This window comes from Anguilla anguilla, chromosome 2 (assembly GCF_013347855.1).
Source record: "Anguilla anguilla isolate fAngAng1 chromosome 2, fAngAng1.pri, whole genome shotgun sequence".
Classification (NCBI taxonomy): domain Eukaryota; kingdom Metazoa; phylum Chordata; class Actinopteri; order Anguilliformes; family Anguillidae; genus Anguilla; species Anguilla anguilla.
This window is the reverse complement of record NC_049202.1, coordinates 66,347,754-66,364,273: the sequence shown is the minus strand read 5'-3', so window position 1 is coordinate 66,364,273 and position 16,520 is coordinate 66,347,754. Positions and strand designations below refer to the sequence as shown.

The 16,520-nt window shown below is 42.8% G+C and overlaps 1 protein-coding gene and 1 long non-coding RNA gene across 5 annotated transcripts; both read right to left on the bottom strand.

Annotated features, from left to right (window-relative positions):
- Positions 1–1,163: 1,163 nt before the first annotated feature.
- On the bottom strand, positions 1,164–6,000 carry LOC118221701. Its single transcript, XR_004764166.1, has 3 exons — positions 5,413–6,000; positions 1,480–2,167; positions 1,164–1,212 (listed from the first exon to the last, which is right to left on the bottom strand). It is a non-coding gene; the product is annotated as an uncharacterized LOC118221701 (long non-coding RNA).
- A 27-nt stretch (positions 6,001–6,027) lies between these two features.
- On the bottom strand, positions 6,028–16,449 carry sept3 (septin 3). Of its 4 annotated transcripts, none has more exons than XM_035407000.1 (10): positions 16,348–16,449; positions 14,283–14,504; positions 13,239–13,367; positions 10,940–11,021; positions 10,341–10,478; positions 9,041–9,158; positions 8,082–8,177; positions 7,613–7,709; positions 6,598–6,649; positions 6,028–6,191 (listed from the first exon to the last, which is right to left on the bottom strand). In XM_035407000.1, exons 1-10 carry the CDS (start codon positions 16,376–16,378, stop codon positions 6,053–6,055), a joined length of 1,104 nt encoding a protein of 367 aa, XP_035262891.1. In that variant the 5' UTR covers positions 16,379–16,449; the 3' UTR covers positions 6,028–6,052. The 4 variants fall into 4 exon arrangements, with proteins under 4 accessions (XP_035262891.1, XP_035262893.1, XP_035262892.1 ...); XM_035407002.1 differs by lacking the exon at positions 16,348–16,449 and adding an exon at positions 16,197–16,334 and having other exon boundaries at positions 6,053–6,191; XM_035407001.1 differs by lacking the exon at positions 16,348–16,449 and adding an exon at positions 15,309–15,490 and having other exon boundaries at positions 6,053–6,191.
- Positions 16,450–16,520: the final 71 nt, after the last annotated feature.

Below are 16,520 nucleotides of genomic sequence, written 5' to 3'. Positions count from 1 at the left end.
AAAGTTCACAAAGTTTAGTATACAAAATAATAAATTTTATAATGTATTATAAAATGTATATAATACTGCCTATAATAATAAATTGCTACAATTTGGGTGCGGCATGACTACCAATCTTGAGCCACCCATGTGAAACTGCATTGTATTCACTCTGGTTTATTGACCCTCAAGCTGTATAGAGTATGTATGAATGCTGTACCCACATGTGGCTCAATATATAAAATTATCAATGGTCGCAATTCAGTATTAAAGTCAAAATAAGTTTTTTTATTCAGAGAAAAAAAAAGACAGTATGAAGAAGAAAAATAATGACAAATTCAGCAATGGGGCAACAGTATTTGCCTAGTCAAGGACTAGTATTGCAAAAAAAAAAGCAATAGCAACCCTAAAGCTGATTAATATATGTATCATCATATTGTCTACTTCACTGGCAATGATATAAATCATATTCTTCTAAATACATGATGCATTTACCTGGATGTGCACTTATGTAACTCCAGCTGTAGCCTGGGTTAACTACACCCACAGAGTAAGCAAGCAACCAAGTGGATGCGCGCACACACAATCTGACGATTTTTTTTTTCCATCTCACATCTCAGAATTGCTTCTTATCCTCCTCCTAAGCGTAGAACGTTGTGGGACGAGTTACTTCTGATGCAGAGCTCAGATTTAGTGAGCAGATGGCCGTGGAAACATTTGCAATTTTTAGGCATGCTCTTTGACAACTTATTACTAGACACATGCAAGTATGCAAACTGTAGGTGTCTATAGACATTTCATACATCCAGTACAGTACGTCCACTGTATCCTACACCATGTGTGAGAGCTGGGCCTTTTTCCATTTGTGTTTCCACAGTGAACTTGGAATTCTTTAAGCTTGGTAGGGGTAGAGGGAAAAAAATCTTCCTCTTTATTTACAAACTAAAAAGTCCTAGTCTGCCAGAAGGCTAAATTTGTACTGAAATTACATCCCACAGACTGCCTGCTGAGCCTTGGGCATTAAGCATGGATAAACATATTCGGTGATAATATGTTCAGCAAATTCTGTATGAAGATGAAAAATAACGCAGAACAGCTGTTTTTCTCTCACGACAGAGATGTGGATTTGTGGATTTATAGAGAATCATACAAACCTGGAGGGGTGGGGTGGGGTGGGGTGGGGGGGGGGGGAGCCCAGTTCAGAGGCGGTCCAGGTTAGGGGTTTGCAGGGGCCTGTTTATAACACGGGAAAAATAACATGAAATAAAAACTTCAAGGAGTCTGGATATTACTACATATTTGTTAATTTTGCCAGCTCCTTAAAGTGATACTGTCAACCAACACAGAAACGTTAAGTATGAGATAAATCCCACGAAAATTCAACAGTTTTAATATACTGATTAAATGTATTATTAACTAAATTTGAAAATCATCTCAAAATGTCAAGCAGCTCTAAGCTGTAAACATGCACTATAATCATACATTAAGTAGCAACAAAACCTGCAGATGCAGTGGGGTGGGGATATCCCATCATTCCATGCAGTGAGGGAGGGCCTTGATGGAAATCTGGGGGGGGGGCATAAGGGTAATTGCAGGATTCTGGTAGAGGGTCAGATTCTTTCAATACCTCAGGAGAGGGACAACTAGATGAGGCACCTCCATTTTGTGCTAAGAAGACACAAAATACTGGAGGAAAGGGGAGGGGTTAAAAGAAGGTTTTAAAAAATATGATTACAAATTGTAAAGACAAAAAACGATGTAATTTCTAATTCAGACAAAGTAATGACATCATGTACTTGTCTTCCCATTTAGAAAGAAGTAAGAAAAGAGATGGTTTACATGTATTTGATTTGTGATTTGACTAATGAGTTTCTACAAGCAAGAGGAAACTTCATGCAACACATAGATCAATATAAAAACAGCACTATCTGCATACTGCAGAAATTATCAATTTCAGCACGGGCACATATGATGAAGGTACTGATACAACCGCATTTTTCATTTGTTCAATAGATGCTTCAGTCAGACAGAGTTAAAGAGGGACCTGCCTTTTGGCTTCGGTAGATTTTCTTATCCTGACACAGCTGGCAGTGAAGACCAGCTGCTCAATGCTGCAAACATCCATCAGGTTGAAGGGAAACATGGCTGAGGTCAAACTGTATTCACTATGGCTCGACGCAGACACCATCTGAGCAGAGAGAAGATGAAGGGTACACTGCAGCTAAAACTGCTGAACGCTCCAGTAGAGTAATAGCACTGCCTGCCACACCAGGAGAACGCTGAGTTACTTTGTACAGATTCAGGTACACAGTGGCCTACGTCCCCTCAGTAACTCAGTCCCGCTGGTCACACCACTGAAAGACGACTCCACATTCACGCACTCTCAGAATAAAACTATATACACGCATACAAGGCAGTTAGCATTGCACGGACATGCTGCGTCATGACCGGGAATCTCATCGCCAACTTTAAAGAAAGAAGCCCCAAGTCATGATGCAAATTTTTTGCAGATGTTTTGGTTCACAAATAATGGAAAAACAATGTTATTGATTATTATGGCCATTGTAAGCTATTATGGGTCCTGGAAGACAAAGGAGACAGAATTATAAACTAAACATTTTTTTAATTCAGAACTAATATGTGAGCACACTGTCAGTTGAATAGAGACCACGAGACAAGTAAAGGGTACGACAGGCAACCATGCTAATCAGATCAACTGCCACTATTTCACACTGTTTGGTTTTTAAAATATTGCGATGGCAGGTATCCCCATCCGCCAAGTTCCAGCTTGCTGGCGCAGGTTGCCCCATACCTATACAGTGCCAAGAGCTTGCCGTTTTTCAGGGTTTTCTTCAGAAATAACCACGAAGATCACACACTCTTAGCCCTCAAGAACATTACCTTATGTACCTTCTGACCTCATGTAAACACACACAATTTGGATACAATTCTCATGTCCACACAATAAAGTCCCCAATCAACAGCTCTCTCCATTGGACATTCAAGTAAATCAGCCAATAACATTGATCAAAGTAGTCTGATCAAAGTATACTCAGAGGATTGCAGGATACTGAGATACACAGGCAAAATGGACATATAAGGAAATGCGATGCTATTTCAGCCAATTGAACACATTTTTTAAAACTTTGTGATTGCTAACTAATAATAGCCAAAAAATGAAAACTACTGCTTGTACAGCAGTATAATTTCTGTGGGAAATGAATGTATATTTCTGAAATGCATTCTATCATTTCATATGTAAACCCCACATAATTTTGCTTAATGACTAGGGATGGGTATAAATTTTGAATGACCACAAGATGAAAAAACACTGGACCAAGTAACATGAAATAATTTAGGAGACATTGGGCAGCGTTGCTTTGGAATAGTGCTTGTTCAATTTGTGTAAGCTTTATTGTTTGTGTAAGCAATATTGTTTGTTGTAACTTGGCCTCAATTTGATATTAATACTTTTAATGGCAGGCCTAGATTTTGCAAATTTCAATTAATGGCGTATAGACAGGTCTTTGTGTGCATGAGTAACTTGCCAGTTTTGTAGGCTGAAAACATTTTTTGTTGAGAGGTAAATATACAAAACTTTCACACCTGTATACCAAAGTGAACAATTGTTTTGCTTATCAGCTGGACTTAAAATTATAGCTCACTGTCTGGTGACAATTCTCCATGTTTGGACTGGCAAGCTACTCTTTACTGTTTCACACAGTCTTCACACAGAATCCCACAAGCATGTGTTATCAGTTGCAGCACTGTGTTACCTAGCTCTTATTCAAGGGTTAATCTTAATGGGGAAAATTAAAATTTTTCTAACATACCATATTTGTATAACTAAAGAAATTATAAAAATAACCTTTTCATGCAGGATATTCATTCAAAGAAGGTCAACAAAGAGGTGCATGGTTTATTGTCCTTTTTTTTTTTTTTTTTTTACAAAAAATCTAAATTCTTACAAACAATGTTAACTGTGACAATAACGGCATCAGTCATACTTAGAACACACGTTGTCTTGTCTTATTTGTATTTGCCGTTGAACACACATGATTTGGCAAAAACGACACAGAAGGATCGTGTGACTACAAGGAGGGGACAGAGAAAATGGAGCAAGAGAATAGAGGGCTGGGGGGCATTCAAAGTGAAAAAATCCAAAAATGGAATCATGAAGTCAAATACAGATTACAATAAATAATAGTCTAATAACACTACAATTACACTCACAAGTTTCAATAATATTTACAAGCAAGTATTTACAGTGGTAACAAAAAATAAATAAATAAATACAAATTATATTAATTGATATATTGACCGATACAGATATGGACAGTCTGTTTTTGTCACAGAGAGAGGTAATGCAGTCACTGATGTTCTGGTATTAACTGAATGGATTCAACAGTGGTTTATCTGATAAAGAGAGTTCACATTTACAAATGATTAATTGTATATAGAAATAAGATAACACTACTGTATTACATGAATATAACATTAGTATTAGAAAATTAATGTATGGATAGCTATAAAAGAGTGTACTGAAGCAATGCAGATACGTACAAAATGCAATGCAGCTCCACCATACATACAAAATATATCCCATACAACCATCTTGTCTCGTTAAAATACATCTTGTCTTTCCCCTTGAAAAACAATGACCAAGTTCACAATAGATAACACGCATTACAAGACAAGATATAGTAGACAACAGCTGCAAACTCACGCACACGTGCATACAGTGTGATTGTACCAAATTATTCACCCTTATGTGACACAGCTGGTTAAATGTTGATCATTAAACAAACAGTCTATATAGGATGTATTTCTTCTCTAATGTAGATATGGAACCAAGGTGGCATGCTTAGTTCAGGTTCAGGGTGATTTTCCATGACATTTTTTGTCAAGTTTGGAGCAACCTGGCAGTGAATACCTGAAACAACACTTGTGCTGGAAGCCAGAATAGATAAATAAATGAAGGGGGGAAAATCCAAGGCAGTGATAGAATCCTCTTCTGCTTGTTGTTTTGTTTTGTAAGCAGCTTAAACTTTGGACTGAAGACTGAATTCACGCAGTCGTCTTCACGTGGGAAGGCAGCTGCAAGCCATCAGCCATTAGAATAGACACTTTCCAACGGAAAGGATCTATATACTGATGTCTGACTTGAGTTTTAGTGCAAGACAGTGCACCGGAAACATTTGGGAAAACTGCTTGACTTTCTGAAAAAAAAAATGTGATGTGACGCACAAATGGCAGATCTTTGTTGATTATGCCACGGAAATGTGTAGCTTGATCAGTTAAGGAAGCCAGGTTCCAGCTCTACAACAAAAAAGGGGCGAAGTCTACTATTACACAACATTGGTTGTACTGTGAGTAGTGTACATTGCAATGCAACAAGAACTAATAGTTTAAGTTTACTTTTGTGTTACTAACCTTCATGGAATAGTCTTAAGTCATGGAAGACGGTTGTAACCTTGTAATGAGAAAGTCTTCCGATGAAGGGGTGAAATAAAAGTGACAGAAGGAAAACTGAGGCAGTGACTGAGAAAACAGGAATGAAATGCTACAAGATAAAGATGCAGACAGCAGAATTTGAGTTTGTTCAGGGAAAACGGTGAAAAAAAACATGAAACAAGGTAGAAGCAACAACGGAGGGGAGAATGTAACTGCACCATTTCACCCATGCTGTGGTACTGAAATCATTTTCAAAAATGAACATCAATGATTAATTAAACTTCAGGTGACCATTATTATTTTCTCAACGTCACCGTCTATTCTCAATCACTCTCACACGCATGAATCGAAGGATCCTCCAAGGCGTGGCCAGGAGGTGTAAGTTAATTGGCTAAAGAGTTGTTGAGAGAGAGAGAGAGAGATCAAAGGGACAAGGAGTAAAATATATTCTCAGAAATACGGTGTGACAGATCTTTACCGCCGTGGAATTCGTCCCGTGCATGCAGTGACGCGATCAGAACACGAGCCGGGATCGGCAACCTCCGCCGCTCCTCCTGCTCCCCCCCCCACCCCCCCGCCCCCCACCCCGCCCCCCCCCCGCTCTCTTCCCGCCGCGCGCTCACAGGTTGCTCTCCTGCGTGTCGTTGGCGGCCGAGGTGGGGATGGGGTGCAGGCCGCCGTTGTCGTTGAGCCTCTTGGCGCGGTACGTCTCGTAGTGGATGTTGTGCGTGACCTCCTTCAGGTCCTGCAGGTGGGACCTGCGAGGGGAGAGAGAAGGGCGGCCGTCGGCACAGCTCGCTCTCATGCGCGCGGGAGACGCACTTTTTAATCAGAGAGCACCAGCGCCTCCCCTGACGTGGACATTTAAAGCCGTCTTGCCCACTGCTCAGATAGCTCTTAGTGGTTTCAGAGGTGCCTTGCAGACATTGCTTCTGGGAGGTTGGCAGGGATAAATTTAACAATACAGTGCACTGCCACTATATGCAGATTTACTCTGCAATAGGCTTCAATACATGCTGAATGGCCTGGAGAAATGCTGCTGAATATATTCTGCACTGAGAGGCTGTGGGCTTCGCTTGCTGCCGAATAGACATGTTTTTCTGGCGCACAGCTAATAGCAGGCTAGTAACAAAAGTAAATAATTAACCACAGCAGCTACCTTACCTGATCAGGAAATCTCGTAGTTGAGCGAATTCGCAGTGATTTGGGTTTTCAACTGAGGAAAAGGAAAGGAAAAAGATTGCCCTTCACTATGAAACTGATTTTGTTCACATTTTTTGCTTGTTTTTTTATCTGTCCTCTCTTTGGCAGTTTATCAAAAATGAGCATCATCAATCTGCCTGCATGGAAACAGCATCTGATTTACTCACACCAAAAAATTCTATATATATAAAGGAAAATAAAAGGAAAGAAAACAACATTATTTTTGTATGGTTTAGTAGAGCTGCCCGTAAGATATTTCAAAAGAGTAATTGGGTGTCTGCAGTTCATACAATTAATCATCCCCACAACTCAAGCTGTCTCACACAGTAAAGGGCAAGAGGACAGAGAAATAAAGATGTCATCCTCACGCTGCCATTAAAATATCAGTCAATTAAAACATTGATGGCTGGCAACTTGTCTACCAGGAAACACTTTCCCTGTTGCTGGGGATTTGGATGTAGTAATTTGAATGATTTTATAGATAATCATTCACAACAGCCACTGCTGTAGACTGGGAGCTGTCAGTATGTCAGGCCAGTATCTCCTGAGCAGGGTCGGACACAATAAAATTAGTCACTGCCATCAAACCATGTTTGGTGGCTTTCAAATGCCGTCTGATCCACAAAGCATCAGGTTTGTATGACCTGCAGGTCCCAACACATACACTCCAGAGGCACCAGTATTAACAGACCTTCTTAAACACAGAGCCTTAATCCTCAAACAGTGAGCTTCAACTGTCAGACCTTGACATGTGTGTGTTTACAGTATCCGTGTTTTGCAAACCCCTTCTAAATACTCCAAAGTAAATAGTTGTTCCTGATGTTGATTATGCAGAATTACCGCACAATTCAAAAGATCTCCAGGCAAGAAGATCTCTCTTTGAAGTTATACTCTCTTCTTCTCAGCCCTTGTTCTCTCCTATTTTCTGAGCAAAAAAGGTACTGAAAATGGATGAATGATCTGAAAAAAATCTCACCTTCAACCACTCCCCAGGGGGTCTTTCTCCCCAGAACCCGCTTGCCGTTCACCTGGTACTCTTTGTCACTGCCCACTACTGCAAAGGGCATGGCCTCCTGTGAGCAAAGCACAGCTCAGCATTAGGAATGCATGAGACAGCAGGACCTGATTCAGCAGGCACAGTGAAGAAGTGTGTGTGTGTGTGTGTGCGTGTGTGTTTGCATGCGTGTGAGTGTGTGTGTGTGTGTGTGTGTGTGTGTCAGTGTGTGTGTGTGTGCGTGCGCGTGCGTGTTTGCATGCATGTGTGCGTGTGTGTGAGGGAGAGAGAGAGAGAGCGAGAGAGAGAGAGGGGAAAGGCCAAGTTTTATGATATAAATTTAATTCAGTGTGTGATAGCATACAAATAAAAGTGATGCAATCAGTAACTCAGTTACATTGTAACTACATTTAAAAACCAGGTAATGTGAGAAGGGTTTTAAAGAGCCTACCCTAATCTTGTCATTGTCGCTCTTGTCCTCCATGTCTTCGTCAAACTCCTTCTGAGGGTAAAACTCTACGCCACACATCTCTAATTCCTTCCTCACCTTTAAATAAAAGAGTGGCAAATAAGTTACACTGGCATCAAGGATAGGTCCTCCAATGATAGGTCTTCAGTTAAAACACTGAATTTCAGTATGAATGACACACCCCTAATCTGCTGAATCCTGACCATGCTAGTGGCTAAGGCCTTCTAACTTAAAGGTTATAGGTTCGGTTCCCAAGTAGGACACTGCCACTCTACCTTTTTTTGAGCAAGCTACGTAACTTGCATTGCGTCAGTAAATATCCAGCTGTATAAATGGATACTATGTATTTTTAAAAATACAAAAAGGATAAGAACGTCTGCTAAATGTTCAAAATGTAGTTTAACAATTGATGCTGCTGTTCTAGAAGTAATGAGCTTTCCCAGCGGCCTCCTGTATCTCTTAGCAAGCTTTCCCATCAGCACGCCTGTGGAACAGACTCCCAACTCACACCAGAACTGGGAAAATTCATTTCTGGAGGGTCCAGTGAGTATGCAGGTTTTGGCTTCCACAAATCACCACGCCTCAATTAGCTACTGTAATTGATTCTACACCGGATGCCTCATATTATTAGATCACAGCAAAACACTTCCCGTGGAGACACAAGAAAATGATCAGGCGTGATTCATGGGCTCATCAAGACATTTTGCTAGAATGTCAGAACGCGTAAATGATTGGACTAATAAGACAATTAATGGCTGGAGTCGGAAGGAAATCCAGAAACAGATACAGCCCTTCTTGCCCATCTGTTATTCACACCCTCCACATATTTAAAGGTGTAGTGGCGAAAGTATTGAGCAGTGCTGTGCATTTACACGCAGTAGGGTCTCATTCATTACAGCGCAAATTCTCAGGCACCATCTCTCCCAGCCCCCCTCTCTCACCCTCTGCTTGAACTCGATCTTCTCCTCCGGTGTCAGTGTGTCAGCCTTGGCGATGACAGGGATGATGTTGACCACACGGCTCAGGTGCTTCATGAACTCAATGTCCAACTGCCGCAACCTGCCCCAGGTGGAGAGGGGAAGAAATTCACCATTAGTAGGTTGTTGGAGAAAGGTCGGCATGAACACATTTAAAACACGTGCAGTGTGTTTTTGGCATTTAAAGCTGGACCAGTTTGTACTGGGTTTGCTTCGTCATACGACACGGTCAAGCGACATGACCATGCAACAAACAGAAACACATAGTATCATAAAGGATTAAACAGAGACAAAAACACGAGACTGCTTATTCAAAAAAATGGCTTGGATATAGTTCATATATTTGCTTTTATATATTTTGCATATATTTCATATGGGGCACAAAAAAAACAAATGGCTGAATCATAAGGGTGTGCACTTCCCAAATGAACAAGAGCAACCTTTTTTAAAAAAAATTATTGCTTGTTTTATTGTTTAAGAATTAAGCAATGCATTTATGAAAATGAACAGGCTACTCTTGTTCTTCTGATAGAGCAGAGATGAATCCAGGTCCAGAGGCCAGAGACCTTTTGATCATAGCTGTTGTCAATTTGGAGAGGAAATAAGGATGACATTTACAAAGGAAGCAAGGAGAGACTGACGTCGGCTGCATCGCTCCATGTACTTTATGTGCTGGGGGGGACAAAACACTTTCTAGAAAAAATTTTAAAATATATTTTGAACAGTTTTAAAATAAATTTTAAGCAGCACTGATATTGCTGTGATATCGCTGTTCCCATGTTGGGCTGAAGACCCAGAGGGAGGTGTCTGCAGAGAACGCATTTCAGGTCATCCAGTCCCAGGGTCTCAGAGCACATCTCCTGCCGGTACTTACAGCACGGGTACTTACAGATTCAGGGACGCCTCGCGAGGGGGGGGGGGGGGGGGGGCAAGACAGACGTGGAATCGCTTTTAGCACAACTGTACTTAAACGCATGAGGGAAAACAGCCGGGGTGGACTGAGGCAGCACAGGAGGGTGTGGATTCACTGTGCGTCAGAGACTCCGAACACTAACGTCAAAGCGGGCGACACAGACGGTTTGTGTTCCTGGGTGAGTGGGGGGGGGGGGGGGGGGGGGCGGGGGTCTGAGCTCAAACTATTCGAGAGACGCAGACCGCTGTGTGTGCGTGGGTGTGTTTGAGTCCGCACCAGACCCCGGGGGGGGGGCGGGGGGGAGCAGAGCAGTGTGTGTGTATCGGGGGTGTGTGTTAATGCTGAACTCACGAGTGGCCGGTAGGAGAGATGAAGTACAGGCAGCAGTGTACGCGGGTGTCGGGGATCCTCTTCTTGCGCGCTATGTTCACCTCCTCCTTCAGGAACTTCTCGTACTGCTCGTTGATGTACTTTGAAATCGGCTCCCAGCTGCAGAGCGGAGGGAACAGGAAAATGTTTTTTTTTTTAAAAAAAGGTTAAAGTACTGGTAACCAACCCTGTCCCTGGAGATCTACCGCACCTAAAAAATCACACCTCAGTCAACTGCTAGGGATCTGCTGTTCAGCAGCTAATTAGCAGAATCAGGTGTGCCACATCAGGGTTGAAATAAAAACCTACAAGACAGTAGATCTCCAGGAACACGGTTGGTTACCTCTGGATTAAAGGTTAAACATAACAATATTTATATGAAAATGCTTGCCATATTTTTTTTAATGCTGTATTTCCAATTCTATATTTCACGACAGTCCACATGTTTCCAAAACGTACTATCATTCCTACAGTACAATACATGCTGCACTTTTACCCAATACACACACATGCTACTATACAACTCACCAACTGTCACTTGTCTCTTTCCTTGTCTTTCAAGCTAACAGACACAGACTCACCAGTTTTCATTGTTGATCTGGTCTCCAAAGCCGGGAGTGTCAATTACAGTCAACTTCATCTTCACTCCTCCTTCCTCGATCACTGTAATATTCAGAAACAAGTCCTTTTTAAAACTGTCTTCATCACATTTTTCAGTTTCACCCAATGAACGAAGCACAGACCTGCACACACTTCCTCTGAAACGCGTGCAATGCGCTCCTCCGACCCGGCAGAAAAAAAGATTTAAGCATTTTAATTTTTTTGACATAACGCAAGTGCCTTGGATAACAAAAACATAATGCAGTGAGAATATTGTTACAAAAAAAATTTATTTTATTTTTATTGAATGTCCCTTGGAGGGAGTTTCAGCATAGTAGAATATGTGGTTCTTGAGATTAAGACCGGAGACTCAAGGTCCCCTACAGGGAATAGGAGTGTCTAACGCTGCTTCTTCTCTCTCTCTCTCTCTCTCTCTCTCTCTCTCTCTCTGCAGCCCACCAGCGGAGCAGCCCAGTTCTGCTGCAGATCTGCAGCTCGTGTACAGATGGCACAGGCACACCGCACGCAGGCAGACTGCAGGCACTCGCCTGACCAAAGGCGTAGGGAAGCCCAGCCAATCGAAATCCTCCCTCCCTGGGCGACGCTTTGGCCGACCGTACGTCGCTTCGCAGGATTCTCGACCGCGTTCCCGTACCGCCGCGGTCAGAATTAGATTCGGAAGCGCGGGGGGTGCCGCATCACAGCACAGAGTAGCGGCCACCCTCTCCAGGCCCTCCCAAACTGTCAGATTTGTACGATCACGGCAAAAGGCAGACTGCCATGGAGAGCTGGCCCCGTGCACAGAGGCACTTGTTAACCCTGGGTAATCCGTGTGACCTCTGCAAGCAGTTCAGCAGGCAGCCATGATGTGGCAGTGTCTAACAGCATGACCAACGGCCGACTGGATGGGAGAGACCCTCTCTGGAGAGCTGGTCGGACACACGGCCTGGCACGCGGGACTCTAAAGGAACCGAAGGTGACAGCACATGCACATGTGAGCGCTGCCACTGCAGCACAGGTTTAAACCTGCCATGGCAAACACAGTCACAATCACTCCAGGTGCCCAAGAGAAAGGGAGGTGGGATGAGGAGTTCAAAGGAGGCGTGGCTCGGCGTGACGGAGCCGATTCCCAGTCCCCGGGACACGGGTCACAGTCTACGGGACGTCGGTGCTCTGGTCGACTCTCTGGCCGAGGCAGAGGGGGGTAACGAAACAGACTGAGCCAGACCCCTCGGCGCAGAGCCCAGCCCCAAATGGACGGAGGCCTCCGTGAATGGAAACAAAGCATCTAACAGCCAAACCCCTCAGACAGATGAGACGGTTCAGACAGTGCGTGCACACTGACCTTTGTCTAACGCCAGAGATTAAACTGAGCGTGTCTATTGATCCTAACATGGATAAATGTGGGCCAAGTGCACACGCTTTGCAAGCTTCAAGAGTTTAGAGCTGGCGGGGCGGGGGGGAAACAACAGTCCACACACTACTGCAGGTCTAGACAGCAGGAGAATGGAGTTAAATGATGGGGAAAAAAGCAAGGACGCCGCCGGGAAAACCTACAGGACACCCAAGCACTCAAACACTGAGAGGGATGGATGAGTTACAAGTCAAGTTTACAAAATGATGAGAATGACATGACAAAACTCTCTTTTATTCTCAATGTGTGCAACAGAACAGCACAGCCTGGCCCACCTGTATAATAATCTATCACATGCAGAATTTATGCCCATTCATGTACAGAATTTATGGCCAAACTATACAATTCATAATGGCCAATCTCAATGAGGAAACATCTGTCAGCCGAAGCATGACTCCACACACATTTCCATCTCTCAGTCCTCATGAAGTCACATTGATTAATCGCTTCATGTGTGTGTGCGTGTGTGTGTGGGGTGGGTGTTGCGTGTGCGTACAGGGTATGACTGTATGCGTGTGTGTATCTGTGAGACAATTGTGTCTTCTTAATACCGGTCCTATTTATTTCTCTCCCTGCTGCCCAAAAATAAATGAGTAAGGATGTCCAACATGATTCTGGGCAATGCAAGAAATGTGTCATGTGACTTGTCTAGGTACCTCACTCCCCTCTCCTTCCCTTCCTCTATGCAGTAAAGCCCCCCCCCCTGTTTCTTTCTCTCTCTCTCTCTCTCTCTCTCTCTGTCTCTCACTCTCACACTCTCTCACTTTCCCTCAGTCTCTCAATCCCTCTCTCTCTGTCTGTCACTCTCTCTCTCTCTCTCTCTCTCCCTCTCTCTCTGTCTCACACGCTCTCTTTCTCTCTCTCACCGTGGGACACACTCCTGATCTCCACAGTCTTGGGGATCTTCTCATCGCGGCTCCATCCGGTGCTCTTCCTGCTCACCTGAGACTTGAACAGCGTGTTCACCAGGGTGGACTTCCCCAGCCCACCGGGACCTGACAGGGCGGGGGGGGGGGAGTGATGGAGAGTGGTGAAGCTTCATATTATCACATTATGAATATGCATGCACGTTGTCATTCACTCATACATATTAGTCACATGCTGTGTCTAATTATGTACTGTGACTGTGCGACAGCAGCAGGATGAATTCTGAAGCGTATAGAAACATCCATTTTTTTCCTCAGATCCAAATTCATCAAAAACACATTTGACAGCAAATCGCCTTGCAGCAGGAAAATGACCCAAAACTGCAAAAACTACAAAAGCAGCCATTAAGTTTTTCTGAGCCAAGTAAAGGCCTGGCAGAGCATCACTAGGGAAGATTCCCAGCGTCTGGTGACTGAGGGACTTCAGGCAGTTATCGAATGCAAAGGGTTTGCGACCAAATACTAAATGTGATGACTTTATTTAAGATTATTATAACTTGTCCAATTAATTTTGGCCCCTTAAAATTTTGGAATACGTATAATAGGATTGTAATTGCTACATGGATCACAGGATATGGAGTTACCCTTAAATTAAAGCTGACAGTGTGCAATCTAATCTCATATTCATTGCTTCGTTTTAAATCTAATGTCTTGCCTTGGAGTACAGTGCCAAACATTAAATATGTTAAAATAGGTTCACTGTGAAAATACTTATATATACAGTGTAGTCTGTATATATATATATATATATATATATATATATATATATATATACACACATACACACATATAATTGAACTGAATGGGGAAATATAGGGTTCCAATACCCTGAAGGTTATGTAAACCCACAATTATACACTTCTGTGCAATACTATTACTGATCACTGGGTGTCTGTGTTATACAGAACATTAACAATGAATTAACAATTTAAAACCTCTTTAATGGGGTCGAAACCATCTAAAGGGGTTTTAATTCACTCTCACCTACTATCATGATGTTAAAGTCGAACCCAGTCTTCATGGTCTTCTTCCTCATTTGTTCAATAATGGTGTCGATCCCAATGTATCCCAACAAGGCCGAACCACCGCCAGACCCTTGACCTCCCACCCCTGATCCCTGCGAGCTGGGCGGCTGGCCGACGTGCGGAGGTTTGGCTGGGACCGCCGGTTTGGGTCTCACTTCTGGGGGCACTATTTCCGACATGTCTGGAGAGCGAGGCATAGAATATTGATAAGAGAACAGAAGGGAGTTTTATACATGGCATATTCATAAATAACTCTTAAATACGTATGCACACAAATATACACACATGGGTGCATACATTCCCTCAGAAATACGCACGCTCGTTCGCGCATTCGGACACGCACGCACGCACACACACCATGAATTTATGAAAAAATTCAGCAGGGACACACCTTAGATGTCATCCGCAATTTTTTAAAAATGAAATACTGGAGCAACGGAAATTCACGACGGCAGTTTACAACTAAATTATACATAATATTCATTTATTTTTCAGAGAGGGCGAGATTCCCCTCCTCTTTCCTGCAACTCGCAGTCGCTTTCACGCCGACCATCCGGTTTTAATCAAGCCATTTAATGCTTTTCAGTATGCAGTCCACTTCGGCTTCTTGACCCGTTTTATGCTTTACGCATCCTTTACAATATTCTGCAGTTTTTTCTCCTTTGTTGATTTCTGGTCCGCGTAGCATCAACGTGGGCTCATCAGTTTGCGAGTTCTAGCCCATTTCTAAACTGCCCGCGAGCAAGACTATATTGCTCAGCCTCAGGTACTGCTGCACACAGCTTCGCATGTAGCAGTTCATCTTGTAACATTATTCATTCTGGTTTCTCTTTCCTCGCAACCCGAATAACAGCTTTTGTGAGCCAGGTAAACCCACTCCTTCTAGCCTATTGTCCCTTTCAACGAATAAAATGAATGGATTCATTCATTTTAAGTTGTAGCTAATTCGTTAATTGACGCTACTGTAAACCATCTAGCTACTTACCGATTCTTTATTTCAGTCGATTTTTCCTCGTAATTATATGTCTAGCTGTTTATGGAATTGGAATTCCTGTCCCTGCCGCCCAAAAATAAATAAATAAGGATGTCCAACACGATTCTGGGCTACGCAAAAGACGTGTCATGTGACTTGTCTGGGTACCTCTCTCCCCTCTCCTTCCCTTTCTCTACGCAGTAAATTGCCCCCTCCCTCCCCCTTCTCACTCTCTCCCTCCCTCTCTCTGTCTCTCTCTCTCTCTCTATTCCGTTGTCAAGGCTACGAGGAAAGAAGATGAGGGATGCAGTGCGCCTGCTCACAAAATGCCATTTTCCCACGAATTCTTCCAGCGTCATCACTCGAGCCGGGCAATCTGTCAGTCGTTATCTGCTCCCCACAACGGTTGTATTTTCACAAGCACGACAAAAACTGAATGAACACTTTTAAACACTGACGCTGATCTACTGGATACTGACAGCACAAAAGGGGGAAAAACCATCACTACAGAAAAGTTCCAGTACTGTTACTAATTTCTGTCAAACTTAAAATGGTTTGCATGTGACTGCACATTCTACTATTATGTGTCATTATTATTTTTTATTACTATTGTATGTTCAAGCCCTTTTTCCACAGTTACATTTGATATTACGTTGGCATTGTAATACTACCTTTAAAGATCAAGTTTAATTGTACATCTGAGCAAAAATGGAATTGAACTAATTCTCCAAAAACCTGCGAAATTCTAAACAGATAGGCAAGCCTTTTCGTTTCCCTTCTTTCTATATTATGGATTAAATCAATTATTTAAATTGACAGACAAGTAAAAAGTTAAACTTTCAAAACAAAAAATCCAAGCACACTCTACACTGTATACAACAGCTGAAATTAGTATCTTACGTAAACACTTTGAAACAGATCCGCCAGAGACTTCACTGTGCGTCGTTTTACGCTGAGACGAACTGGTCAGTATAGTCCACGAACCGATTAAAATTATTCACTGGTTATAATTCACAGAGCCAAGAACAACGTATTGACCTTTCGCACTCACACGTTCTATAGTGTCCTCTGTAGAAAGCCATCTTGCATGTGTGCTTTTTCGGCTCTTTCGATGTCTGTCAGCGTCTCCCCTCCCTCTTTGCCTCTCTTCCCCCTTCTCTCGGTCTTTATCTCCTCGCGTTTGCGAGCCTGCCTCTCAAGTGATAAGACATGCGCGGCGTGCCT

Coding starts and splice junctions, on each gene's coding strand:
- sept3 (XM_035407000.1), bottom strand. CDS start 16,378: ATGGCTTTCTACAGAGGACACTATAGAACGT. Junction 9,159..10,340: donor ATCTCTCCTACCGGCCACTC/GTGAGTTCAGCA, acceptor CACCTGGGGCAG/GTTGCGGCAGTTGGACATTG. Junction 6,650..7,612: donor CCCCTGGGGAGTGGTTGAAG/GTGAGATTTTTT, acceptor CCTTTTCCTCAG/TTGAAAACCCAAATCACTGC.